This window comes from Cryptomeria japonica, chromosome 10, assembly GCF_030272615.1.
Source record: "Cryptomeria japonica chromosome 10, Sugi_1.0, whole genome shotgun sequence".
Classification (NCBI taxonomy): domain Eukaryota; kingdom Viridiplantae; phylum Streptophyta; class Pinopsida; order Cupressales; family Cupressaceae; genus Cryptomeria; species Cryptomeria japonica.
In genome coordinates this window covers 295533829-295561604 of record NC_081414.1, presented here as the reverse complement: position 1 = coordinate 295561604, position 27776 = coordinate 295533829, and the positions used below count along the sequence as shown (strand labels likewise).

At 36.4% G+C, this 27776-nt stretch overlaps 1 protein-coding gene across 1 annotated transcript; it reads left to right on the top strand.

Annotated features, from left to right (window-relative positions):
- LOC131029355 (zinc finger protein VAR3, chloroplastic) lies at positions 1-27776 on the top strand. The gene is made up of 5 exons (XM_057959819.2): positions 1-632; positions 26192-26309; positions 26478-26827; positions 26923-27021; positions 27204-27776. Exons 1-5 carry the CDS (start codon positions 139-141, stop codon positions 27346-27348), a joined length of 1206 nt encoding a protein of 401 aa, XP_057815802.1. The 5' UTR covers positions 1-138; the 3' UTR covers positions 27349-27776.

The window sequence follows — 27776 nt, the reverse complement described above, 5'->3', positions numbered from 1 at the left end:
TGCAGTCACTCTAATCTAAGGAAGAGAGGGGCATGGATATGCAGTCTTAACCATTACACAACAGTAGAGTACTATTTCTATATCTAAGAGAGACTGTAAAATCTATTTGAAATCTCTCAAGGTGGTTTTCTCCATGGGATGGGTTTTGCCAGATTTCCATTCCTTCTTTCTGGTATTATCTCTCTCACTTCACGATTTCATACCTCTGGACCATTCCTTTCCCTCTATCATACCACCTGCCTACCTTGTTACAGACTCAATCAATTTGAAGGGTTGGGTCCCAGGCTAAGCTCTGTCTTAAACAAAATTGACAAGAGTGAGAGGAATGATCTTGAAATAGGTACGGCGACTGGTTCTACCGGTTCTACAGAATGTGCACAGAGCGTGAAACAAGAAAATGATAAGAAAGGAGTATTGCGGAGGGAAGTGGAAGTGTATCATCCGTGGGCAGAGTGGATTGACCTTGTAGACCGCCTGGCGGAGGGAAATTATTTTAATGCCGCGGAAGGGGATGACAATGAGGATGATGTCGTTGACGATGTGCCTGATGGAAGTGAAGAGGATAAAAGGGTTTTGAAGGCTCTCAGAAGTGCCTGTCGACGATTTGGTCACGAGCGTTTTGATATTTTTAGGTAGAAATGACCAGAATTCACTAATCTAAGTATTTTTTTAAAAACGGTTTTTACTTGTAAATTCTCTCTGTTGGGATTCTTTTGGCTTAGATACTCCATCAATGGAATTGGTTATGGTGGTTGATCTGCTTTAGTATTTAGTATTTATATATTTTAAATATTTTTTCCATTTTTTCTGTCAAATCCATTTAGGACTTGTACCCGGCCTTATTGGATTGTGTACGCTATGGAATGTTGTAATTCATTTGATTCACTATTCATTATTTATAAATTTAAACAAAATGGCTATGGTAATTTACTTGACTTCGCATTCAATATTTCTACATTTTAGTGAATCAGATATACATTTAAACGTATTGGACAGACTGACTACCTTATTCAACATTCAAATTTGTATGCCTTGCATGATTATTTGCCTGATTCACCAGTCAATATTTGTATATTTAAACATTTCTCATGGAGATGTGAACAATTGTCTCCATATTAAAACCCCGATGATTTACAGCATTTGATGTGACATTTAAAAAAATATTTATTAAACTAAATGTGCACCTCGATGATTTGACGTTTATTCTAATTTGATGTGACATTAAAAAAAAACTCTATTGAATTGAAATAAGAATAAAGAACAACCAAATCAAGAATCTTCAAAAATTTCTTAACCAAACCAGAAGAAACAGTCTGCTTAAAGACACAACATTGTCCTAATTTTAAGCTTCTTTTGGTAGAGAGAACTGTAAATACCAGTGTTCCACAGGGACGTGCCCCTTCCCCCCCCCCCAAAAAAAAAAACCCACATTCTCTATAGGGGGACGTTTCTGAGACTTGGGGACTTGGGGGACATGCCCCCCTACAACACCGCCGCGGCTATTCTAGCTTTAAAACAGACCTTTCGTACAGCGTGTTAGTGACAGGTTAGTCAATCGCAGCCGTTAATTGCAAAATCGACGGTGTAAAACGTGCGACTAACACGCGCGTTAGTCAATCCGTACTCTCTTTTTGGAGCTAGAATAGACGCGTCCCCACAACACCACCACTTCTGTCACCTCTGCCAGGAATGCCGTCAGGTCACTTGCTATATGGTACATGCCACTACATACTAAGTGCAACCTTTAACTTCGTGGAAACTAGTTGGCATTTCATGGGGCACTCACAGAGATGTTATATTGCAGATTTTGCATTGGAAGATTTCAATTCACCTCTATTTTTATATCAGCACCACCTCCCCCCACCACCGATCCACCACCAACCCCTTACTATTCCAATATTTAGGCCCTTGGTCCCCCGGTCCCTGAAACCTGTCACCATGTCCCCCCATCCCCCATTAGGAAACTCCGTGGACCTATGGTAAATACTAATATTTATATGTTCTAGAGATAATTGGGTTCAATTGGAGTGATTTTTTAACTCTTATATTTAGGGCTTTGTGTTTGGCCTTCAGCATTTTGGGTATCAGGTTTGGAGTATGATATTTTAGCTTTAAGGTTTGATATTTTGAATCTGGAGTTTACCATTTGGTGGTTCAGTTCTTTTCAGATTTTTGAAACAAACAGATTCACTCACAAGCAAGTTGAACAAGTAATAAATAAAGTTTATGTATACAAATAAATGATAGGGATTCCAGACCATAAGGCTTCAATGGAAAAATCACATAACCTAGAATTTCGATGCAATAAATTGTATCTTCATCTATGCAGTGTGGAACAATATCAGGTCCCATTCATAATATTTGTGAGCACAGGTAAGGCACGGATTTCCTGTAACCATACATCACAACCTTGCTACATGTTCACATTTCAGTGAGAGGGGTTTGAATCTAGGTTACTGTCTCACAACTGCCTGCCATTACCATTACACCTCAATTTCTTGGATCCCTCTTAACAAAAATAAGAACATCGATTAATCTTGATACGATATAGTTTCTACTTATATAAACTTGAATTAATTTGTTTCCTTTTTTGTTACAATGGTAAGTTAATAATTTTTTATATTTGTATAAAATACCTCCAAAATGTTCCAAAATGCTAGACATAACTGCAATGCATCTTGCAAGCCATGCTGATTAATTGTCTGCTGTTTCAATTTCGTTTTCCATTTCTCAATTTGGGTAGCATAGGAACCTTATGGCGATCAATTAATCAGTGGGTTTTGTTTGGTGTATCTGGTAACATAGATTGAAATCGAAAAAGGATTCCTTGATTTTTATGTTGCAGCCCATCTTAGAAAGTCTCAAAGAAAAGAGCAAGGAGGGAATATTAGAGGAGGCATATGGAGTTTACCATTCACAATGCAGAGACAGGCATGCTACAAGAGATTGCCCCCTAAATTCAGTGAAATCTTAACGTGGGGTAAATAGAAAGATCATGAAGAGAACACTTGTCCATAGTTACATTTACATCAAGCTGTTGTAATGGGAACCAGTCATGTTTTTGCAGATTTTGTTTTATCCAGATACAGCAAAGAAGAATAGAATGAGCCAATGCTACATACTGAATCCCTTTGAACATGTTAGAGTCAATTACAAAGATGAATCTATCATTATTTTACAATTTGGAAATAGTGGCACCTTCTATGCTGCTTGTTTTGATTCTTCCTTTTCAATGAGAATTTATTACATTCTTATGATCAAATGGGCTACACTTTGCAATATATGCACACACAATGCAGATGCCACAAATATCTTTTTCTGTATCCAATTCTCCATTTACATTATCTTTTACAGTAATCTAACACTAGCACGCACTCAGTTCCTGCTGCAACTGGGTATAAAATGGGCTCTCCTAAGAGAAATTTAATGTTCTGGACAAATAGTTGAACTCTACTTTTCTGTTTCCACAAAATCAGCAAGATGCTAGGCCTTTTCAAAATATTGCACCCCTTCAAAAGATAACTCCTCCTCAACTGATGCAAAATGCAGGTCATAATTTGTTAAGGTTACGATTCAACTGTGAGTTTGGAAAGCAACGAACATAATGGATAGTGTAATGAACCTTTGCTGTACCTGCCTTGCCTTTCTGATAATTAGGGCCTGATCTATCCACCAAAGGTTGGATTTAGGGCCACAAAAGGAAATTACGGTTTCCTGCAACATTTAGATATTTTATTTTATGTGTCAGCAGTAATATTAGATCGGTGGCATAATTATTGCAGCACAAAATACATACACGACCCATTCTAGATTTTGAGTATTTTCTAGGTTGGCTGGGCTACCCATCCAAACCCATCCCGTCTCTTAGGGCTAATAGGGCCACCTGAGGATGGGCCCAGCATACCCCTGGCTTGCACTCATTATCTTGAATGTACTAACAAACAAAGGATATCAGGAAGATAACAAATGCATACATAAAACATAGATTCATGACTATACTAGTTGGTTATCATTTATCCATTATATATAAATTTGTAGGGATTAATTCATTATATTTGTGCCTAGTTGCAAAAACATGACTATCATTAATTAGTATTCCTTTTCTCTACATATTAGTTGTGTCTGAGAATGAATGAATTATTTTTATTCTTTTATCTATCACTAAAGTGTATTTTAATGCAGCATTCTAAACCTGATATTGCGGGTTACCTATCTAGCGTGAAGATTAAGTTCTTTTTACCCTTTTGTACATTACAGATGTGCTTAGTTCATTTGGTAAGACATTTTTAGGCATGGAACCGATTTAGCAATTAATCTGGGTCACTAGTTAAATTATATTAATTACTGTTATATGAGGAATGAAAGCAGATTTAATACAACTTGCACAAAACATACTTCAACATTTCGACATTTAAGCGGATTGGCCTGGGGACGTACCAGCCTACTGGTGATGGGAAGGAATGCTTACTAGGCACTGGTTCTTCATCGTTGGGAAGAACCAGCGACTAGCCCTTTTACATCGTCTGCTGACTGATGCATTCCCAGGGCAATCCTCATGGTTGTCTAGGCATCATAAATTATGAAAACTGAAATAAATATTATTACTGAGTAACGAAGTTACCTGTTGGATGCTTCTCCTTGTCATCCCCTCTCTTGTGTTTCCTTGGGGTGCGGTTTTATACCTCTTTGAAACCACGCGATTCCCTTTGAAACATGGTGTCTATTCCGGAGTTGGCTTGGGAATGGACGCATCCTTTCATTACTAGTTAAGATAAAACGTATTTTAAGTGGTAAAAATAATTTATGTATTGAATATATATATATATTTATGTACATGTATTGTTTAATGTTTCTAATCATTGCCTTTTGTCTACACGGGAATATGACAGATAGCATGGGGAGTCAAATTTGTTAGTTCACTGATTTCATTGTGATCTGCAAGGAAATGTAGCTTTGAAGGTGAAATTGAAGGAGCAGAGTGTAATCAATCAGGTTCAGAAGCAGCAGGAACAAAGTATTGTTCATGAAGAGAAAAAAAAAAAAAGAGATGTAGAAGACAAAGAAGAATAATAATCAGTAGAGTGGGTCAACACAGAGATTTTTGTTTCACTGCGATTGCAGCCTTTTTCACAAACAAAAGGAGCATGAAATTTGTTTTTAAAAAAAGACTTTGAACTTATTTTCGAAATATCTCTTGGACAGGCTATAAAATATACATCCATCTTTCTAAGTCATATTTCTGAATAGTAAATAATCTATGATGTAAGTGTTTGTAGTTTTGAAGTGTATTATATTGGGATTTCGCTAGTTAATAGTGCGCTAAAGTGATCCTCATCCTAAAAGTGCTTGTTCTTGGAGTGGTTATCAACATAGTGACAATAAAGACCATAAAGGGTTTGGGATTGCTGCAATATGGCAGCCAAATGTGCTTCATTGATCATCTTACATGTGATAGATTGGTACATATTGCAACAGGGAAGTATAACCAAGGGTGCTATGGTCAGTTTTGAAACATGTAAGTTGGCAACAGTTTTTGACATTTGTACTTCACCAGGAAAAAAATTGATGAGTATTCACTGATTTTGGGATTCTCTTGGATTATAAATCCATTGTAGCGATGTTCTTAACAAAGCAAGTTATTAGAGGTCTAAAAAAATGCAAGATATGCTTGAGAAAAAAAATTAGAGAAAAATAAAGAAAGAATGACAGAATCTTTTTCAAGAAAATATCCTGAAGCATGTAGTTTATAAATAGCTTCCATGGTACGGAAATTATGATTTAGAACAATAAAAGTAGAAAACAGAAGTTGGTTGACGTTAGAGATAGACTGGGTACAGGTTGATTTACTAAAAAATGAGGTTTTAAGAAACAGCTGAAAAAGAAATGAAGAAATATCTGTCTTTTTCAGTTTGGAGGTTTTCTACTACTCTGCCTAAAGCTTATGTTGTCCTTGCTTATAGATTTAGTAAGACGGCAACCATTAACTGTCCTGAACAAAGAATTCAACTTTATCTCAGCATGCTCTATTGGTCCATCGTCAACATACTTCAGTTGAGTGGTTGAAATTTGATGTCGATGCAGATAATATGGAATACCACAAACTTTGGATATCAAATGAGGATAAACATTATAAAGCAAATACATTTTGGATTTTTCTATTGATCGGTACAGAGGCTTCTATCTGCAGAATCTCTAATTATTCTTGCAAAGCTTGTCAACTTTATTATATATTTGCGCTTTGAAACATGATATTAGGTCCATTTGATAGCCACAATGAAGTATTAATCTTATAATGATGCTGGTTGTCAAAGGATGGATAAATCTGCTGAAGGCATTATTCATTCCATAGTTTGCAAGCTTGAACTTGGCAGGCCAAAAATTTCCAACTCAGCAAGAACTCGCAACTTAAAAAGCTCTTAAATCTATGGAAAAAACATAATTTTCATGCAAAATACAACTACAAAATATATCAAGGGAGTTTGGTGAGGGTTTGGGGGCAATACCCTTGCAGGGCTTCAGTGGCAGTGCCCCACGTAAGGTCTGAGGGCAATGCCCTTGGCACCTTCCTTGTCACAATAGAGGGGTCAAGGGGTGGAGCCCCCATCACCAAGCCCGATGAAAACTTTCAAAACCACATAAATTTTCATGGCACAAAACATTTTCATAACTTTTTAGAAGGCAAAAAACAATGCTTATAAAGCCAAAAAAACAACATTTTGGGAGTGCTTAATCCACATTTTTTGCTTGTGATGTGATTCATAGGCTTAGAGTTGCCAAAAATCTCACTGGATTTAGACAAAAACTTGGCAAGTAGTGAGTACTCACCAAGGTTGTGAATTTATTCAAAGGTTATTTCTTTTTCTTTTTTTAAATCAAAATCAAAATTTATATTTTTTATATTTTAATTTTGGTTTTTGTTGAGGGTGACTAGGAACATCTCAATGACTATGTTGATTGTGGGATGAACAGGCCACAGCCTTGGATGTGTTATATGTATGTCCCCAAAGTCATGGGTCATCTTATTGTGGTGTGGTGATTTAAACCTAGATCACTCTATTTGTGAATGCACAATTTTTACCTTTAGGATTTAACCTTTTAGCTTTGAGAAATGAACGGTTTCACATTTTGTGGGGATCCCAATGTAATTGGAAGGAGAAGCATCCACCTTATGTGTTATCTTTATTCACATCTCAAATTTCTGACTTTATTGGAAGAAAGGAGAAACTAACAATTTGCTGTGTCTCAATTGATATTTCCCAACCCTCATGCAGTCATACTTTTTTCAAATCTCAATTTATGACTTCATTAAAGAAAGGTCAAACTATGAACAAAGATTAGATATTTTTTGAATTGCTATTGGATAATCTTACTAATTAGAACGTTTAGGAGGAGAACCGTCATGTATTTATTGGATAATTAGCGATTACTCTTTGCACTATATTGAGTGATGTGTTGAGGAACTAGTAGAATGTGTGCCCATTGATGTCAATCCAATGTACAAAAGGAGTAATTTGAGATATATTATTGATTTTGATGTTGAGGATGATATTGAAGTCCACACATTTCAAAAATAAGCTTTTAATGGAGCACATGTCTACACATTTCAATGAGAACCAGATTGAATGTGCCTCATCAAAATGCTGGAATGGAATGAGAGGGATGGCAGTGAAGTTTTTGGCACAAAATGAAATAATACTAATGTTGAAGGCTTCATTTAAACTTGATAGTGATGATATTGAAGGCCAATTTATTCTCCCGATACATGTCTGGATATTCAGATGAAGAACAATGACGTGACTAAACAAGAGACTCAAAAATATTTGAAGATGGTTGTCAGTTATGCTGAGAAGAATTCTAAAGACAGGAATTGAATGAGCTTACGTTATTATTGAACTTAATTTTTTACAGTAAGTTGAGTGATAATCGTTAGAATTAGGTGTTGTTGTCATTATGAGGATCCAGTAACTACTGAGGGGGGAGGGGGGGGGGTGTGGTGGGCGGGTGAATCAGTAGTTAAACAACTCTGATAATACGTCAAAAACACTTCAAAAACCAGTACCGGTAACTACTCAAATAGTCCTTTAAACTGATTTATCAAACCATTCACTTAAGTGTTCATCAACGTGCAAATAAAGTAATGATATCAAATCTACACATCAACAATGCATCACCACATGAACATAGAGATTTTTCACATGGAAACCCAAATGGGAAAAACCACAGTGGGAATTAGCACCCACAAAATATTTGCACTCTTTCAGAATGCGCCCGGTTAAAGGCCTAGCCCGGTTAGGAGCTTGTTGACGTGTATTTTGTACACTATCAAACACAGAATAAAATACCCAAGGGTACCTTATCCTCTCTTGAGTAAAGCCTCTGATTGCTGAAGATATTGCGAAAAAGGATCAATCAGGATGACTCCAAGGTTCTTTGCTGTAGGATCTGTACGTGTGGATAAGCTCTCTATGGTATGATGTGATTTGCTGGAATCACAAGGGGACTTACATTTGATGATTGAACGTCTGATCTGCTTTGAATATTGCTGGAAGACAGGCTCTTACTAGCTTTGATTTGAAAAAAGGAAAAAAGATGAGGGCGAGGAAAGGATCTAATCCTAACACTAAGAATGTAAGAGCAATGAATGATCTTTGATGAAATTCTAACTAAGTCTTGTTTTGACATCACAGGAACATCTCCACAAGGTTAGTGCGATCTTCGAAGGAAAACTTTATGATGTTCAAATCATCACTGCAGGCATAGACACCATCAGGTTGATGCATATCAATGAAGAAGCGACGATTGAAGTTAAGCTTAAGCTGAATGATTCCAGTTGACTACACAAGGCAAGTCTGCAATCAACAAACTGCTAGTAGTATGGATATACGAATTTCACCATCAATCAAACACATTTCTTCCACTCACCTAATAACACGAAATCAAATACGAGAAGTATAGAGACCATGCAAATTGTCGAATCGACCCATAAATTTCACCATTTCTTCAATGAAGTTACAAGTCTTTTACAACAACATCTTGGCAACAATCTTTGCCTTCTCTCTCTACTCTACTCTAATTGCTATTCTATCAATTGCTAATCACCTTCTAACTACTCTCTATTCACTAACTCTATTCTATTAACTCCTTCCAACTATTTCTTTCTAACTACCTTTACAAATGAAATGCCAGGGCTTATATAGTGCCCTCAATACAATTCGATGGCTAAGATCAATTCGAGATCAATGGCCAAGATTTTACAATGAAAACCCTAATTAGGGTTTGTTACAACCATTACATAACATTTAATGCTTGACCAATGAAATAATTGTATTGCTTGGACACATGTCCTCTCTGGAAAATTCCACCAATGGATAGCCGGGGTAGGTACATCGAAGTTTGTGCCACCTTCCATGAGTTAGGTACATTGAATCTGGACATGCTGAGGTGGACCACACTGATTGGAGAAGTGATGACTAAGATGCCACCTCGTCTGACACTTGTAACTTGGTAGATATTCAACTTGATGTTGTTGAGAAGCTAGCTTTAATTAATTCATCTGGAACTATCTGCTTCTTCAACGAACCCTTTGCTCTGACTTCTTGTGTCCTTGATTTGCAGGATGATGATGTACCTCGCCTTGGAATGTTGGATTGGAAGAGGTCGCCCTTATCTTGATGATGTTGGATCGAAGAAGGTTGTCCTTGTCGATGCTAGACTGGAGGAAGTCACCCTTCTCCTTGCTTGATCATCTTGGAGGAGACCGTCCTTGATCCGGCTTGATTTTCCAACTCCGGGATCTCCATTTGATGCCTACACAAAATATTAAAGTTAGTCTTTTGAGCATCAAACCTTAAAGCATGAAATTTAAGACCTTTCAAAGGTAAAACTTAAGATATTAATTTGAAAAAAGCCATGATAAAGCAAGAATTACACATTTTCAAATTAATAATGAATGGAATTTGGATCTTCAAGACTTAGACTTTACAAAATTGCAATGGGATCACAATAAGTCTTGAATAAGAACTTCAAAAATGATTCTTCATACCTCCTCCTTTGATTGTTTAACTTACAAAACCTTGGCAAAAGAAGGAAGAGGACCGGATTTTGTTGGGCAAGATTTATAGCCATCCCTTGGATGAAGTACGCCTCCTTTAGCTTGGAAAAGAACTCCACCTTCCACTAGCTTCTTCAAAATCTGGAAATTCGCCTTCAAATGTCTTCAAAAATCTGACAATTATCCTCCAAACTAGCAAGAAATATGCCTCTCTGATAGCCTTCAAGATGAATTTCGCCCTCCTCAAATTGCTCTTCAAGTTCGCATGAGAGATAATGCAAGAATGATTTGAATTGTAAAAAAAAAAAACACCTCCAATATATAGAGCGCTCACCCCTTTGCCTCCAAGGCCGACTTGCCAACAAAAGGCTAAGAAAATAAATAAAATTGCAAAAAGGAGAGGCCGACTTGATAAAATAATAAGAATAAGCCCTCAAGCGCTCCATTTTTAATTTTAATTTCACAAAAATTAATTTAAAATGCCTTTATAATAAAAAATTCGTTTTAAGGCTCAAAATTAATTTATTAAATGCCATGCGCCTTTATTAAATGCCAATTTAATTTAAATTTTTCAAATATTTCGAAGTTAATGATTTTGGCATTTCATGCAATTTGGAGGATGTCAACATTGGGATATGGCAAAAATAAAGAATGCACATGTTAAGCGCCCTGGTCCCTTGGAGAGGGATAGGAGCACTTTTTCATTTTTAGGCTAGGATTCTCAATTTTTGAAGTCAAACCTTTGTTCACCATGCTTTAGAAGATTCTTCCCATCTCATACAACGTTGCCTTAGCATAATCTCGGAGGGAATTTGTTGTTTTCAAAAAAAAGTGGGACGGTCCTTCAGTGAGGGACGGGAGCACTTTTGAGTCCGTTGCATGAATTCTTGATCATATTAATCTTCAATTTACCCTCAAGGCGTAGAATATCACATTTCACACCATCTTGAGCCTTGGTAATAAAAATATCATTTCAAAATGCAAGGTAAATGGTCATATTTGGAAAAAGTGGCACGGTCCTTCAGTGAGGGACGGGAGCACTTTTGCCAGTTGTCGTCAAAATTTGCAACTCTTGCATCTCAATTCAACTTCAAGGCATTTTAAACACTTTTTCAAACTTGCGCCTTGGTCTCAATTCGTCCAAAATTGGTGAGAAAGGCAAGATAACATGTTAAGTGCTCTGGTCCCTTGGTGAGGGACGGGAGCACTTTTGAAAAAGTGGCATGGTCCTTCAGTGAGGGACGGGAGCACTTTTTGTGTTGGTCCCTTGGTGAGGGACGGGAGCACTTTTTGACATTTGGGTTGATTTACTCCTTTGTAGACTGCTTAAATTATATTCAATGAACAAAACATGCTTCCCTTAACCTCTTCAAATCATAAAATCACCTTAACCTTGCAAAGATAGTGCAAATTTGAAAAAAAGTGGCACGGTCCTTCAGTGAGGGACGGGAGCACTTTTTGTGTTCTAAGCCAAATTGCCTCACTTTCCACCTCGAAATTCCTTTGCTAGGGAAGATTTCATCTTACTCCATGCTATGAATAGAAGTTAATGTCCAAAAGAGGTCTAAAATTGTGCATATAAAGAAAAGTGCTCTGGTCCTTCAGTGAGGGACGGGAGCACTTTTGACCTTCTAGGCAAAAACTTCATCATTTCTTTGTTTTCAATCAAATCTGAATGCTCTATCATGTTCATTTCGTCCTTCACCATATCTTTGATGTCTCAATTTAACCAAACAAGGCCAGGAATGGCTCAAATAAATCTTTTCGCCCTGGTCCCTCAGTGAGGGACGGGAGCACTTTCGCCTTGGACCCTTGGTGAGGGACGGGAGTGCTTTTCGCTTTGGACCCTTGGAGAGGGACGGGAGCGCCCTTTGACTTTTTGAACTCTCTATCAGGATAATTTTTATGGAATATAACATTTAAGTATAAGTGCTTTAAGTTATATTCCATATATACTTTCAGGATGTTTGATAGTGGTTTCAGACCTCTAGGAGTTATATTCCAAAATCTAGTTTTTGGAGGTTTTTCAGTTTCCAGACTTAGTCAAATTCAGGATCAGGGCATTCCTGACTTAGCCAAATTTCAGGATCAGGACTTTCAGACTTAGCCAAATTTCAGGATCAGGACTTTCAGACTTAGCCAAATTTCAGGATCATGACTTTCAGACTTAGCCAAATTTCAAGATCAGGACATCACTCAAGCCGGACTTGCTATCCTATTGATCTCCCCGACAACACTCAAAATGCAAAGGCTAACTAACAAAACCCTAAAAGACCTAGAAAACAAACCCTAAAAAGCAAAAAGCAAGGGTCCCCATTTGCAATGGGGCGATGTGTGAAATGGTCACAACAGAGCTTTACAATATGCTCGGTTAAGAGCAGACCCTGTTAGGAGTCACCCGGCTAAGGGATTTCACCTTAGTCCTGTTAGGAGCTCTACCTTGTTAGAGGATTTTAAACTCAAGCTAATGAGCCACCCGATCAAGGGATTTACAAATAAGACCTGTTAGGATCTACCCGGTTAAGGGATTTCAATTGCTGTAACTGTTAGGGAACAACAGGGCAAACGATCTAATTACAACACTTCCTTGCTTGCTAGTACAGATCCTTTTCAGCTCAATCTCTGCTTCTCATAGCAGACTCTTTAATCTGGTTCGGCACACTCTTCTTCTCAAAACCACCAACACAAAATCCCTTCTCCAACTCGACCTAAATACACTTTTCAACTAGCTCGGTTACATAACCCTAAGTACATTCAAAATACAATGAATTTACAATAAGCGCGGCAAAATAATCCGCCAAAATACATTATAGATCATTACAACAAATTTCTAGACAATTTCCACCGTTGAATGATCACCGCACATTGATTTGATAAGCAATCAAACCCTTGTCACATTCTGCTAAGCACTTTGTTGTTTCCCAAGAAATCCGATCCTTGTACGCGCTTAAATGCAATCTTATCATCACACACAGTTTCTCACATGTCATCACTAAGTTATGAACATGATAAGATTCACCGTCAAACCATAAATCATTAACGGTTAAAGATCTGTTACCAGCATACATTCTTCTTCACAAAGTTTATGACAGTAAATTATAAGTCACTCAATATACTGAATTTGCTGATGCGGTTGCAATCACAGACTCATGCCAATGTCATAAACATATATTCCACACTGCAACATCTAACTCTTCACCAATCATCCGCACTGGTGTCATGATCATTGCACTGTTCCTGCTTACCTTACTGTAAACTGGTTTAACTACCGGTGAGGCTTTACCGATAGGCCTAGATGACTTAGATGACTCAACAAACATGGTTGCCATCAATGACAACACAAATAAAGTCATCAAACAACTTACAACTATATCATCATCATCTAGCCAACAATTTCCATCAACTTTACCAACTTTACCGGTTATGCTGTAATGTCCCCACTTTGAAATAGAATTTAATAATAAATGATAATAATAAAATTAAAACATAAAAAATTAAATTAAAATATAAAATGATATAATTAAACATGATTAATTAAAAATTAATTAAGTTAATGAAAAGTCAAAAGACATGAAAGGAAAAGTTGGGACTCCCTCAACAATGAGATATAAAAGGGAGAAGAGAACCTCATTTGAGAGGGGGGAATAATTTGGAAATGAGAAGTGCAAATCTGATTATGAAAGGCCGTGTCCCTTTCAAAAGGTAGAAATAATGAAGAGTTGCACTCTTTCAAAGGGTGCTAATGGTGAAAGGGTATGTCTCTTGCCAAAGGGCATACATGATGAAGAGGTGTGACCTCTCCCTCAAATTGAGAGATATAAAGGGAAGAAATCAAAAGCATCTAGTGACATCACCATTGATCAGATCAGATCAGAATTGTTATCAAGTTACAGGCAGTAACATTTGTGTTCTTGGTGGTATGCATGGGGATGTGCTTAATATGTATGCTTAGTATATGAAGCCTGATAAAGTTGTTATGCAGAATCTAGTAATAATATTGTTATAAACTGCAATATGTATGACAGTCATACTTAATTTCATATATATTTATAATACATGAGAAGTTAGTGTACTTATAATCTAAATCATATTATTACTGTCAATATTTAAGAAGATGGGGATGAGATGTTCCAAAGAGGGGCAGTCTAAATCCAAGCAATAGGTTGTGTCCCAAGATAGGGTGGGGATCAGCGACCCATAAGCCTTGAGGGTATAGACCCAAGATAGGTAAGGGTTTGGATTTGTAAACTTTGAGGGAACCTATTGTAGTTGGTCTCTAAGCACTTTGGTAACATACGTAAACCCTTCTCCCTTAAAACTGAAGTAGTAACAGGACCTGATATCTATATTAATAATGATATTTAATCATCTAATGAGGAAAATAGATAAGCACTTGTTAATAACTAACTGAAGAATATCAATCAATTTTAATATTTTGAAATAGATCAGGTAGGGGACATTACATATGCCAACAATAACTTTACCGGTTATCTTCTCATCTCATCAATATCTCCATATGCCAATAATCTCCTCATTATTATCTTCATCAATTATGCCAACAGTTGTAACACCTTGCAAAGTCCTAGGAATGATTATAAATATTTAATATTTCATATGTTGTATTGCTGGGCCTCTTTAAATGGACTGCTACATGTGGAGAGAATTTCAAGATTTAATGTAAGGCAGATTCCAACACTCAAAAATTGTGTTAGACAAGTGTCAAAGAGCATTAGATATGGGGGTTACAAAGTGAATTTGAAAATGTTTTTCAGATTGTCTATTTTGCGTAGTGCATAACTGCATTTTGGAAGAGGTTAATTTTTTCTTGGAGTGCCTAGTTTGACTAATTAACTATTCAAATATTAGAAGTTACACTTGCATGCATGAGCCGCCAAACATGGAGAGATTCTCAAGACTCCATGTAAGACATACTCCAACACTTGGCAATTGTGTTATGACAAGTTTCGAAGAGCATTAGGTATGGGATTACAAAGCGGACTTGAAAAAGAATGTTGGTCTATCTATTTGGGAGAGTGTGTAAAAGCATCTTAGACTGTCTCATTTGGACAATGTTTAAGAGCATCTTGGAAGAGGAGTTGCATTTTCTTTGGAGTGCCTAGCTTGATTAATTGACTCGTCAAATAGTACAAGTTACATTTGCATGCATGAAGGGTGGCACTTGGGTTTGAATGGTCATCTTGACCATGATTTGATTACCCACTCCTTCAGAAGCCCATGGTTTTGGTGAAACGACAAGTAGCTTCTCGAAAGGGAAAATCCTAAAAAATAGGCCTTAGCATTGTGCTTTGGCATTGGTTTGAATTGCATTGCAAGCTTTGTAGATTCTGGGTTTTGGGTTAGCTATCAACATGTTGTTGGGATATTGACATAGAAGCTACATTATTTGTGGGGTTTTCTCATTATATTGTAAGACTTGTTCAAAGCATAGTTCCACGAAGTTTCCTGCTGGGGGAACGGGTTTCGAGGATAGGGAGACCAAGGTCCTAAGTTTGGAGATAGTAGGGGTGACAACGGTGGGGAGGCCCATCAAAGAAGTAATCAAATGGCTAGAGAGGTAATCAAAGAAGTCGACCCATGCATAGTCCACCACAAAACTAGGTCCTCCTTTGTCATAGTTTCCCTATCCATCTTGGCCTTTGTAGAATAACCATGAGAGGCAAATTTTATCTGGTCAGTGTGAATGAATTTGGCCTCTATAGAATTATACCTTTTGGATGGCCTTTAGAACCCTTGCCTTAACCTTAGCATCTTGTATGGGTACAACTCTACTAGGCCTTTGCATGTATTACTTGGTGTTCAATGTATAGGCAACCATGTGCAAACCTTCATTTGGTCAATCATAGAATCAATGTACTCATACACCTCCTCAAAGGCTAACTGCTTTGGAATCCCCATATCTAATCACTTTGAAGACTAGAGGAATGGTGGAGACAATGTATTTTGCATCACCCCAAAAAACATCACCCTTCACCACATCCTTCACCCTCTTACCTTGCACTATCTTGGACTTAGGCCATATATTCCATTCTTCTATTATAACCATTAGTTACAGTGCCTCTTGCAACTCAAGCAGAATGACCTATGATGCAAAACTAGTTTCTACAAGTTTTGAGAATTTATTCTTAAAAGTCTAAAATAGTGCATGTGAAAATGCAGATAAACATCTATACATCTCTAGCATCATTGACAACTATTTTGATCCAATCAATCTTTCCCATGTCCTTGGGTGCATTATTCATGGCATGCATGCAAAGAGTACACCAAATATATCTATAAGCTGCCTCAATACACTTTTTGCAGCTTTGCATACATGGGCTGCATTTGTCAGTACTTGGGCCACATTTTGTGGCCCAGCCTTCTCAATATTATCTTTGAGGATCTGAAACTAAAAATCAACATCCTTGTGATGCCTTAAACAATCATCAACCCTAAGAAAATAGGTGCCCTCAGTACATGTAACCATGATATTGATGAGTGGATGATGTCTAATGTTTGTCCACCCATTCATGACTACACTGCATCCACTAGTGACCCAAGATCTCTTCATTTTCTCCATCAAAATATTTATCTTGGTACAGTTCTTATCCAAGATTGTGGTCCTCAATTTTTCTCCCTTGTTGGCACATATGATGCTCCTGCCATTGCTATCTTCGCCACCACTTCCTTATAATAAGGAAAATGAGCCACATGGAATGGAATGACATTGGAAAAGAAGAATTTGCCAATGGTTTCATCTACCTCATCCATCAATTGCACATTGGATAATTTTGCTAGTGGGTTTCGAGCATCACTTGTCATCTTGTGTTTCCCCTTAGCCCCTGCTGCCCTTGAAGTAGAAGAAATTGGCATATGTGCAATTGGCCTTTACAAAGTAGTAGAAGTAGAACCTGCTCCCTGATGTTCCTTCCACCTTTAAACAAAGAGGTAGTGCAATGCCTTCACTACCAAGACTGCTCCATAACTTACTTATCTCAGCCCCATAGTTCAATCTTTTGGTCAACTTCTCACTTACTTCTACACTTGTTTCATATATGAAGCAAATGGGAATAATTCTGGTAATACTACTTTGAAATTCAAGGTTATAAAAGTGACACTTCCACAATCTAGTGCCCCCAGATGCCTCAAGTATTGTTTGTAATTTTGTTGCAAATTGTCTTAGAGGAGACTTAGGATCAAAGGGGCCCTTAGCATATTTTGCTAGTACTATGGAAGGGCGATTAATATTTTGCTTGACAATGGAACTAGTACTTTGGGTTTCATGGTCACCCCTCTTTGGTTTTGCACTTTCATCAGGTGCATAATTGGATTCATTTTCACCTTCAGTTTCAGCTTCCTGTTGAGGCCCAACCTCATCCTCACTCATACCATGAGAATTCATAATGACATTGCAATGAACGATAAAAAAATTATAAGTTTATAGTTTGAAAATTAAAGTTTAAACCATGCATAATGCAAGGAACTAAGACACATAGATTTCTTTTTGTTTTTGTTACTTTTAGATTTCTTTTTGTTTTTCTTACTTAAGGTCACACAGTGAAAAAAAAAGAGGATACACACACAGAAATATTTGTATTGAATATTTGTCAAACAAGGGTTGCACTTTTATTTTTCTTACTTCAAGTTGCATGAAGCGCAAAAGCAGAGGTTACACAAAAGTTATAATCCTAGTTTGACAAATTAAAAAATTTGAACATCTAAAAGATTAAGACTTAAAAAATTAAAATATGACGGCTTGCTCGTATATAATTAAAAAAACCAAAATTTGACTATGACTTATTTATATAATTCATTGAATCATTTGCTAAATTGTTAACTAAACTAATAAGTTAATAACTATTGAATTTAAAATTTAAAATTGAAAGTTGCAACTTGGTATATGAATTTTATTATTGTTGATGACAGTATACAACCATGTATATGGATTCTGTCAACAAAAATGACAACATACAGCCATGCCTACGAATTCTATCAACATAAATCATGAAATTAATTAAACAAATTAAAAAAACCAATTGTAGAAGTCTACCTCTTGCTTGAAAAATGCCAGTTTCAATCCTTTGAGTTGGCAACTTGGCATCATTCCTCTTCTTGCTCCTCCTCAACCCTCTTGCTCTTCGCTCTCACTCTTTCACCTTGCACTTGCAGGCTTGATGCTCTCACTCTCACACTTATTACTATCAGCTTCTTTTTGATTTGTTTTTGTGAGTTGAAACGAGGTTAGGAGGCATATTTATAGAGTTTTTGGGGTTTGGGTGTGATCCATAGGCCATTAAGGTTTGGCCCTAGGCATGGAGTTCCAATTTTTCTTTTCTTTTTAAATAATTTATTTGGCCGACTGGCTGAGGGAGACCCCTGGGCATCCTTGAGGTGGTCAGGAGGCTTCTAGGAGTCATGCGAACATCCCGACGTCCCCTGGGTCCTGAAATGTTCCCTCTAAGAGGAAAACATCACAAGGATGACAATGCAAGTGGTGGGACAGGGAGGGATGTCCCCTCCAAGTCCCCATGTCTTGGAGACACCCCATCCTAGAAATGTGGGGATTTTTGCAGGGGAGGCATCCTTGTGGTACAGTAGTTCAAAGTTAATATATTGAGATCTGCATTTGAGGCTGAGTCTTTTTCTCAAAAGGATTTTCCCAAGAACAGTTCTGTTGTCATCTCTCTTTTAATCTATCTTCTCCTTTCTTCCCTTTTTTGCTCAATTTTCTTTAAGTCTGATTTAAGATTGAGTTTGGTGAGTTTCAATTTATTAAATTGTTCCTAAACAAAGAATCATATCAAAATCATAATATTGAGCACAAGAATGCACTATTTGCTTAAGCAGCAGTAGGTTTTGGGTTGAGGTGGATGCATTGACTGTGTCAGTTGCTGAGTTAGAGCAATGTGTGAAATATCACACATCTTGCTTTAGGGACTGTGTTTATAAAACTCATATTTTATTTCAAGAAGAAGAATATGGAAGTGCTTCCTTTAGATATAGATCTAGGAAACTTGTAGAAGAATGCAACACACTAAGGGCTGAAAATAAGTAATATCTATGCACAATTACAAAGTGCATTAAACAGAAAGAGAAAATGAGATGAGTTTCTGCCAAAATGTTTGTTAAATTCAAATATTGCAACTGTTCCATTGAGGCCCTTTTTGATTGAGGGACTAGTGGACAAAATGGGGATGTGACAATGTAGATGATCACAACTTCATGGAAAACCCCTATGTCCCACTAGCAATAGTACAAAAATGAACATACGGAAGTTAGAATGAGAGTCAACCCTTCTGCTAGATGTTCCTAGTCTTTTTATCAATTTTGGAGTGTTCCTTTTGCAGGAAAATCGGTTACAAAATGCTTGGAATGAGAAAAGACTACATTGAAATCCTTTAACTTCCTCACAATATGAAATTGCTGCTTGTCAACAATCTGGTGCTTATGAAACTGCCAGGAGGTACATGTAATCACCACCTAGTGAACTCAACACTTATGAAATCACCACCTGATGTGAACAGGATTTTTTTACAAACACAAATTGCAACTTATGTGCCCTTGCTCCTTTGTTCTGACTACTTTTAGATGTTTTGGACCACTCAAAGTTGTTTTCTGCACCAAGGACTAAATTTTTGGCTTTGAAATTGCCATTGCAAGGATTTGCAAGTAAGTGAAGTCTTATGCCCTTATTCATGTTTCTAAGATCCATTTTCGGATCACATGTAGACCATTTTTTATTTTGCTCAGTAGCTGACCCCTGAACCCAACTAACCAAGTTTCATTTACTTCCCTCCTTTTTATTCTATATTTCTTGTCGTGGACCACATCATTCCCTAGCTCCTCTTCTTTGTTGAGCATTGGAGATTTAAATAAATGCAGATGTTATATATTGATCATTGAGTACATTTTCATAAATGGTGGCAAATTCAAAGGAAAGCATTTGTGCCTGCTTGTTTTGGAATTTGGATTGGGCTATACCTTAAGGATTTAAGCTTCCTATTTTGTCTATGGAGCTTATCCTTAACTTATTTTGTCTTTGGAGCTTATCCTTACCTAAGTATGACTAATCACAATCACCAACTTTGAACTTGCGCTCGACTTGATGTTGATATTGTTGCCTTTTGTACTTAGCTTGTGACTTTCCAAAGTCTTCTGGACTCAGAGATGTATTTGCTGAATTTTATCAATTAACCTTTTGGCTTTGTAAATCTTGAAATTCACATTCGCTGATTCTGTGTGACTGTACCATGGCAACATCTAAGGGTGACATGTGGTACGAAACCAAAACATGTCTCAAACAGGGACAAACTATTCTGTGTGGACTGCCCTATTGCAAGAGTGCTAATATTTTATAAGTTCTCTTTCCATATCTTTGTAGGTTATCCAATGTCTTTGCAACACAAAAATGACCAGCAACTTTAGAGGGATGAGCTTCACGCAACAACCACCTCTTTTTCTTTGGTACATTTAAATTCCCCAACTTGTTTAGCAACCCCTCTTTGAGAAAATAATCCAAATAGACACATCATGGGAGATAATTTAACAATAAGGCACAATTTTTTGAGAAGCTGAGAATTGATAAAGCTAAGAAGATTATAGATCTAGATGTAAAGGTTGCTACATAATTTTCTCCAAAGAACTTGAAAAGTCTACTTCAATGGATTCTGAAAATCTAATGGTACTAATAGACACATTTCATGGGAGGGAATTAAACTATAAGGCACAATGTTTTGAGAAGCTGAGAATCAAGCAAGATAAGAAGATTGCAAGTCTGCATGTAAAAATGGTTACACTGTTTTTAATAAATTCAGGCAAACATTGAACAATGCATTATTAAAAAATAGAGCAATAAATTAAAATCAATATTTGGTTAATGCTAATCGACCAAGTACCAATTAACCACCTATTATGATATTAAAAATGAAATGTTGGTATTTGTTTACTATTGTGAATATGCCTATGATGTAATATGATCAAATTCTAACAATTTCCCCCTTATCCCTTATTTTCAAGATGTCCCATACCATTCCCAAACTTTCTTTAATAGGAAAAAGAATAGGGTATTAGATTCCACTAATATTGCACCTAATTACAGTAGCCCTTATATTTCTAATTATGAAGTCTCAAAAATCATTAAAAAATAAATAAAAAAATTCCTTAGATGCACACACTTCACATTATTAATCCCTTTGTAGTTGTTTCAGTACAAATTTCAACTAAAAGAAAAATCAGAAAAATTTCCCTTTGTAAACTTTGCACTGGCCAAAGTTATATGCCTTTCTCCTCATATTGAGATAAACCTCGTGAAATTTTTTTTATCCAAATTTAAAGGCACGTCCTACCAAACTTTGTGTATCAAAACACTAAATGAAGTTTTAAAGTGCTGTCCAACCTTTAAAAGTCAATTTTGTGCCATAGAGTGAAAATATTTACTTCATTCGCCCATAAATGGTTGGCAGCAACACACCAGTTGTATTTGCAAGATGTACATGCCACCACAAACTGTTCTGTTTCAAACCAATTAAAAAAGAAAATAATTTGGATCTTCTTATCTCACATCCATACTCATACAAATTCTGCCAGTGAATCCACTAGCACTTAATGATCAACAAACTTGTGGCCTCCACTATCCAATACAACCATTCCAAACTTCACTTTGATGCAGGGTTTAAAGACTTTATTCAAACCAGCAATGGAAAATAATAATATATGGATTTTATTCCAAAAATATTCCTAAACAAGTTAAAAAACTGTTCTACAAGATGGTATATATGCACTTCAACCTCACTGAAGTGAATGAATATAAATAACTGCGGTACGTGGTGTTGTATATGCACCTTTAGCTCTACTCACAATACTGCATAGTCAAAGCTGGATAAGGTTTGTCTAATGTTTGGTGGCCATTGCTGAAAGTGCTTTGCATTTATAAATCAATCGTTCCAACCCACATAGATATAAAAGAGTATTCAACGATTCTTCTAGAAAGATCATCAACCATGAAGCAGCAATCGCAGGGATTTTCTTTAACCTTCATCACCATTCTCACAGCCCATCATCATTGAGGCTTTGATACCATATTGAAATTGCAAGCAGATTGCAAAAGCTAAACCATATTGCAGACGATAAACAAAATGTTATATGGTTTATTTTGATGAATCACATTCATTGATTTTATTTTACATCAAATTGGCTTATAAAGCCTTGCTTTCTTGTACAAAGCTTCTATACCTTACTAACTACCACATAACTAACATTTGTTTTTTTTTTAGACTAACAATTATTTATCACATTTGATTATCTTACCTATATTTACTGTACTAAGTGTAATATTCCAACATTCCCCTTGTATTACATCAGAATCAAATAGAGCCACATACTTGTCAAAAGCTTCTCTTTGAAAACAATTCTTGGACTGGGTAGAATTCCCTCAAGCTGCCTTGTAACCCTTGTAAAGGTAGCTCCCTAGCTGAATTCTTGAGTTCCCGGGTTCTACCTCCCCAAACACCCGAGTTACAAATCTCCCAAATTATTGGGCAACCATCCATGTTAAGCTACATTCATCACACTCCAAGTTGTCTCATGACCCTCACAAGTGTATGATTCCCAAGATCCACAAACTCCTGAACCTTCTAGGCAGCCATCCTTACGGAGTTTAATCTACACTAGTTCTTTTCCCAGTCTTTGTTCCATACTCCAGTATCCATAGTTCCAAAACTACCAAGCTCCTCTTGCTCCAAGAAGGAAGACAAATGAAGAACTGGTACTTCTCATGCAAAGTACCATTTTTTAGCACAAAGCTAGCTTGCGATGGAGAAATTCCTCCAACCTTAGGTGTCCATCAAGCTCCTCTTTGTCTCTGTTACATTCTATCCACTTGATGTTGAATGTGAGTCTCCAAAAACCTTAAAGCCTTGTTAGGTGTAGCATGGATGGCTTTGAGAGTACAAGCATTATATGATGTATGTGGGGTCGTGAATAATAGGGAAAATAATAGTGTATTGGAATCGACTGGTATTGCACCTAATTACAGTAGCCTTTATATTTCCAATTACAAAGTCTCAAGAACCATAAAAAAACTAAAAAATAAATCCCTTTGATGCACACACTCCACATTATTAACCCCTTTTCTAGTTGTTTCAATACAAATTTCAATTCAAAAAAATTGTAAAATTTTTGCCTTATAACTTTGCATTCTCCAAAGTAATATGGCTTTTTCCTCATATTGAAATAAACTTTGTAAAGCAAAAGAAATACCCAAATTTATATGGACTTCATACCAAACTTTATATGTATTAAAGCATCAAAGAAAGTTTTAAAGTGCTGTCCAACCTTTAACAGTACAATTTGTGTTGCAAAGTGAAAAGATTCAGTTCATTTGCCTATAAATGTTTGGCAGTTCACTCCAGTTGTATTTGCAAGATGTAAATGCCACCACAAACTGTTCTATTTCAAACCAATTCAAACAAAAAACAAGTAGGATAAGCTTGCTTCACATCCATACTCATGCAAATTCTGCCAGCCAATCTACTAGCACTTAATGATAAATAAACTTGTGGCTTCCACAATCCAATATAAGCATTCCAAACTTCACTTCAATGCAGGCTGTAAAGACTTTTTCAAACCAGCAAAAAAATATACAGATTTTATTCCAAAAAATATTCCCTAATAAGTACAAACAACTGTTGTACGAGATGGTATATATGGACTTCAACCTTGCTGAAGCAAATGTATCTTTAAATGATCGTTGTACATGGCAATATATATCCACCTCAAGCTTTACTCAGAGTGCTGCATAGTCAAAGCTGGAGAAAGTTTGTCCACTGTTTGGTGGCCCTTGCCATAAGTGCTTTGCATGCTCAAATTATAGATATAAAAGAGAATTCGATGATTCTTCTAGGAAGATCATCTATAATGGCTCTGCTTTGACCTTCATCACCATTCTGACAGCCCGTCATCATTGAGGGCTTTGATATCATATACAAATTGCAGGTATAAATATTGCAAAAATTAAACCATATTCTAGACAATAAACAAATGTTATATGGTTTTATTTTCTTGGGATCATTTCATTGATTTTATATTACATTGGCTTATAAAGCCTTGCATTCCCATAGAAAATTTCTCCACCCAGCTAACTACCACATAATTAACTTTTGTTTTATTTTTTATACTAACTATTATTTTTTATTATAAAGCCCTGCTTTCCCATTAAAAATTTCTTCTCCCAAGTATCATATAATTAACCTTTGTTTTATTGTTATACTAACAATTATTTATTATATTATCTAGCCTATATTTACTATACTAAGATGTAAATATTCCAAGGCCGGAAGAGGGGTTAGACCCTCCAATGCCATTGCTTGATCACTTACGGTAGTTGAAAATGAAAATTGACCAGCAGTATTGGCATTAACGAGGAAGTTAGCTAGCTTGTTACATTCTCTAAATTAGTGTTGAAATATCACTACTTCAAATTGAGTCACCAGGTCTATCCTTTTTGAGACCATTATTTAATTTCCAATTTGGAGTAGCCCCCTTAATCATAGAGTTAAAACGTTAATAACCAGCATTGAATCTTTTTCCACCACGATCATCTTGATGAATTATTTGGTTACCAATTTAGGGTCTTTTATCAAAGCCAACACTTAAGCTTTTTATTGTTCACTACATTTGCTAGGAAAAACATCCCATCTCATGAAGTCGTTATTTGAGTTTCTCAAAAGACATTCAGCTGCATCCATCCTAGGGCCACCTCTTGCCACTCCATCAAAAATTCAAAATTCAATTTTGTGAAGCCCAATGGAAAAGATTACCAGTTAGTTGATAGCCTTCTCTTTTGGTTGTCAATTACCCCATCAACAGGAGGATTTTAAATTTAATATTATATAGAGAGATAAATTTTTAGTTTTTAGTTTATCTTTTCAATTTTCATTCTTGACATTTCTATCTTTTTAGATTTATGAATGAGATTTCTCCAAACCAGTTTGGGAATCTTGGATTTTCAAACCTCCCCCTTCCTTTAGTGAGAGTCATATTTCTGGATTTCTTGTCCCAGTAATTAACATCAACACGTCCTTGCGGTGATGTCTAGGAAACTCTGCCTATCTCTGCCCTCATGAGGGTGCATTGCTATGGAATCTTGGGAACCTTCTTTAGCCCTAATAGAGGGCCAGAGGTTGAGGCAAGAGAGGAAGTTTCAAATGAATGTCAGCTTAGATATATTTTGTGAGATGGAGAATTTAAAGTTTAAAATTTGATTCTACAAGTTTTATATGTGAGCTCTAGAAAAAAATTATGTTTCAAACTTGGATTCTAGGAAAAAGCAGGAGCATGTTGTCTTGTGCAGAAAACAAAGTTAATTTTTACAACTGGAGAAATATTATCTTAATAAGTTGCAAACGATTTGTCAATTAGTGAGGTAATTAAAGAAAAAACTAGAAGGAACTTCAAGTTTATGAAGCTTTTTGATGCCTTGAACTTTCTGATTTTTGTGTGATTCTATACCAAGCAATGCATTAGGGTGCTTGCTTTCAATTTGAATTATTAAATTAGAGTTTGGTGTCGTATTAAATCTGTTTTCAATAACATTAATTATTTATTGATATTGAATTATCAGTATTCTTACTTGAATGGTCCTGAGTCCCTGACAATTTAAACTCCACATTATGTGATTGCATAATATTTTTGAAATTTGAATGTAGTAGCTGAAATGCATCAGGCTCAAATTGATGAATGGTATTCTCGTAGATGTTAATGAAAAAGATTTGTCCATGTGCTGTCTTTTCACAGGATCAGACTCAAATTTGAATCATTTGGATTTTCCACAGTCCATAATGTTTTAACTATTGATTTTTCTGGATCCAAATTGTGTAGATATTTTTTATGTCCAACGTTTCAGATCAAACTCTATGATCCATCATCAGGGAATGAGAGCATGAGAAAAGAGAAGTCAATAGTTAGATCCGAAATGTTGGACATAAAAATATCTACACAGTTTGAATCCAGAAAAAACAATAGTTAGAATATTTGGATTTGTGTAGCAATGCTTCAACTTTATCTCCTATCAACCTTGATTATGTTTACATCCTTTGATTTCATGTATATATATATTAAAATCAGCAATTGATGCTCTTTCTGCAGGTCCTTGTCACGACGAGATATTCAGGTTATTGTTGGTTCTGGTTGCCCCAGTTTAGATGGAAAAGTTGTTAATTCTGGGAAGCGTCTGAGAGCATATGTTAATCTTAATGAAGGGGATGTAAGTGTACTTATTAGAGTTCCTAATACAGTAAATCAGCTTCCTTCAGTGAGACTCCATTGTTGTTTAGATTTTCTGTCGTCGTCATTTTTATTAAATGAGCTACAACTATTGGCCTTTTGTCTTGCATTATTGGTAGATCTTATCATTTTGTTCCCACATTGTCAGGTGTGTAGTGCATGCACTCTTAGAGCTTCTTGTGAGCGGGCTTATGTAATGCCACGCAGGGAGGACACTGCACGCACAGTAGATGTGATGCGGATTTTAATGACTTGTGCATATCATCCTCTAATCGGTCCTTCTAAACACAAGATACAAATGAGAAAAAATGTTAAAGCATCTGCTCGTAAATTATTGAAGCAGGTAGTTGAATTGAGTGCAACTCCACTTGATCCGAATCTCCCAAAGCCTACCTTTGTGGGCCCCCCACCGAAAGTGAAAAAGTCTCAACCTTTTCCTAGAAAAAAGTTGGGACGGGATGATATTGCAAAGATGAGAGGAGATTGGCAATGTCCGAGGTTAGTCTTCTTCTGGGCTTTGATTTTAGTGGTTCATGGAAGTCTCCCTTCGTGCCTTCTAACCGATTAGCTAATTCATTGCATAAAATCTATAGGTGTGATTTCATGAACTTTGCCAAAAATAATGAATGCCTACAATGTGATGAGATTCGGCCTAAACCAAAGCTGCATCAAGGGGAATGGGAATGCCCAGGGTAGGTTTCTCAACGCAGTTCCAATTTATGAATTATTTCATGTGTTATACAAGACATGCGGGCTAGATTTTTAAGCCTGTTATATGGCACTGAATCGACAATCTTTGCTTATTCTCAGCATAGTTAATTCTTATTAATATTGCAATATGAATACATGCTGATGTAAGCCCATTCATGTGCAGGTGTGGTTATGTAAACTATAAAAAAAATTTAGCTTGCCACAGGTGTGAATGCAACCACCCACGGGGTGGTTATTCAAATTCTTCCACAGAGAGTACTCAGCAGTTCACACTTAGAGAATGGAAGTGGAAGAAGCCAGTTGATTGAGGAAACTCTTCAATGCCCTTAGATGATTCTGTTGATGCTGGCTTTAATGGAACTGCTGGCTCTTAAATTTTGCAAATCGTTGTGCAACATGTGATGGCCCTTAAATAGAAAAGTAGAAAAGTGAGAATTATTTCCTTCAACATCAGGAAGTTATCATCATCCCAACTCAAATGGAGAACGTTGACGACTACGAATAATGAAAGTGTCAGTGACTAAAGTTGGAAGATATCAAATGGTGAGTATATATAATGCTGACTACAAGCAGTCTATTGTATCTAGAGGTAAAGGTGTAGCTTTCTATCATACTTTGATGGGTCCAAGACTCCAAACCTTCTGGCAGAAAATCTGTATGTGTTGGCAGTCGGAGCTGATAATAAGCTTACAATATACTGCTTTGCGTATCATCAATAATATAATAGTTATGCTTA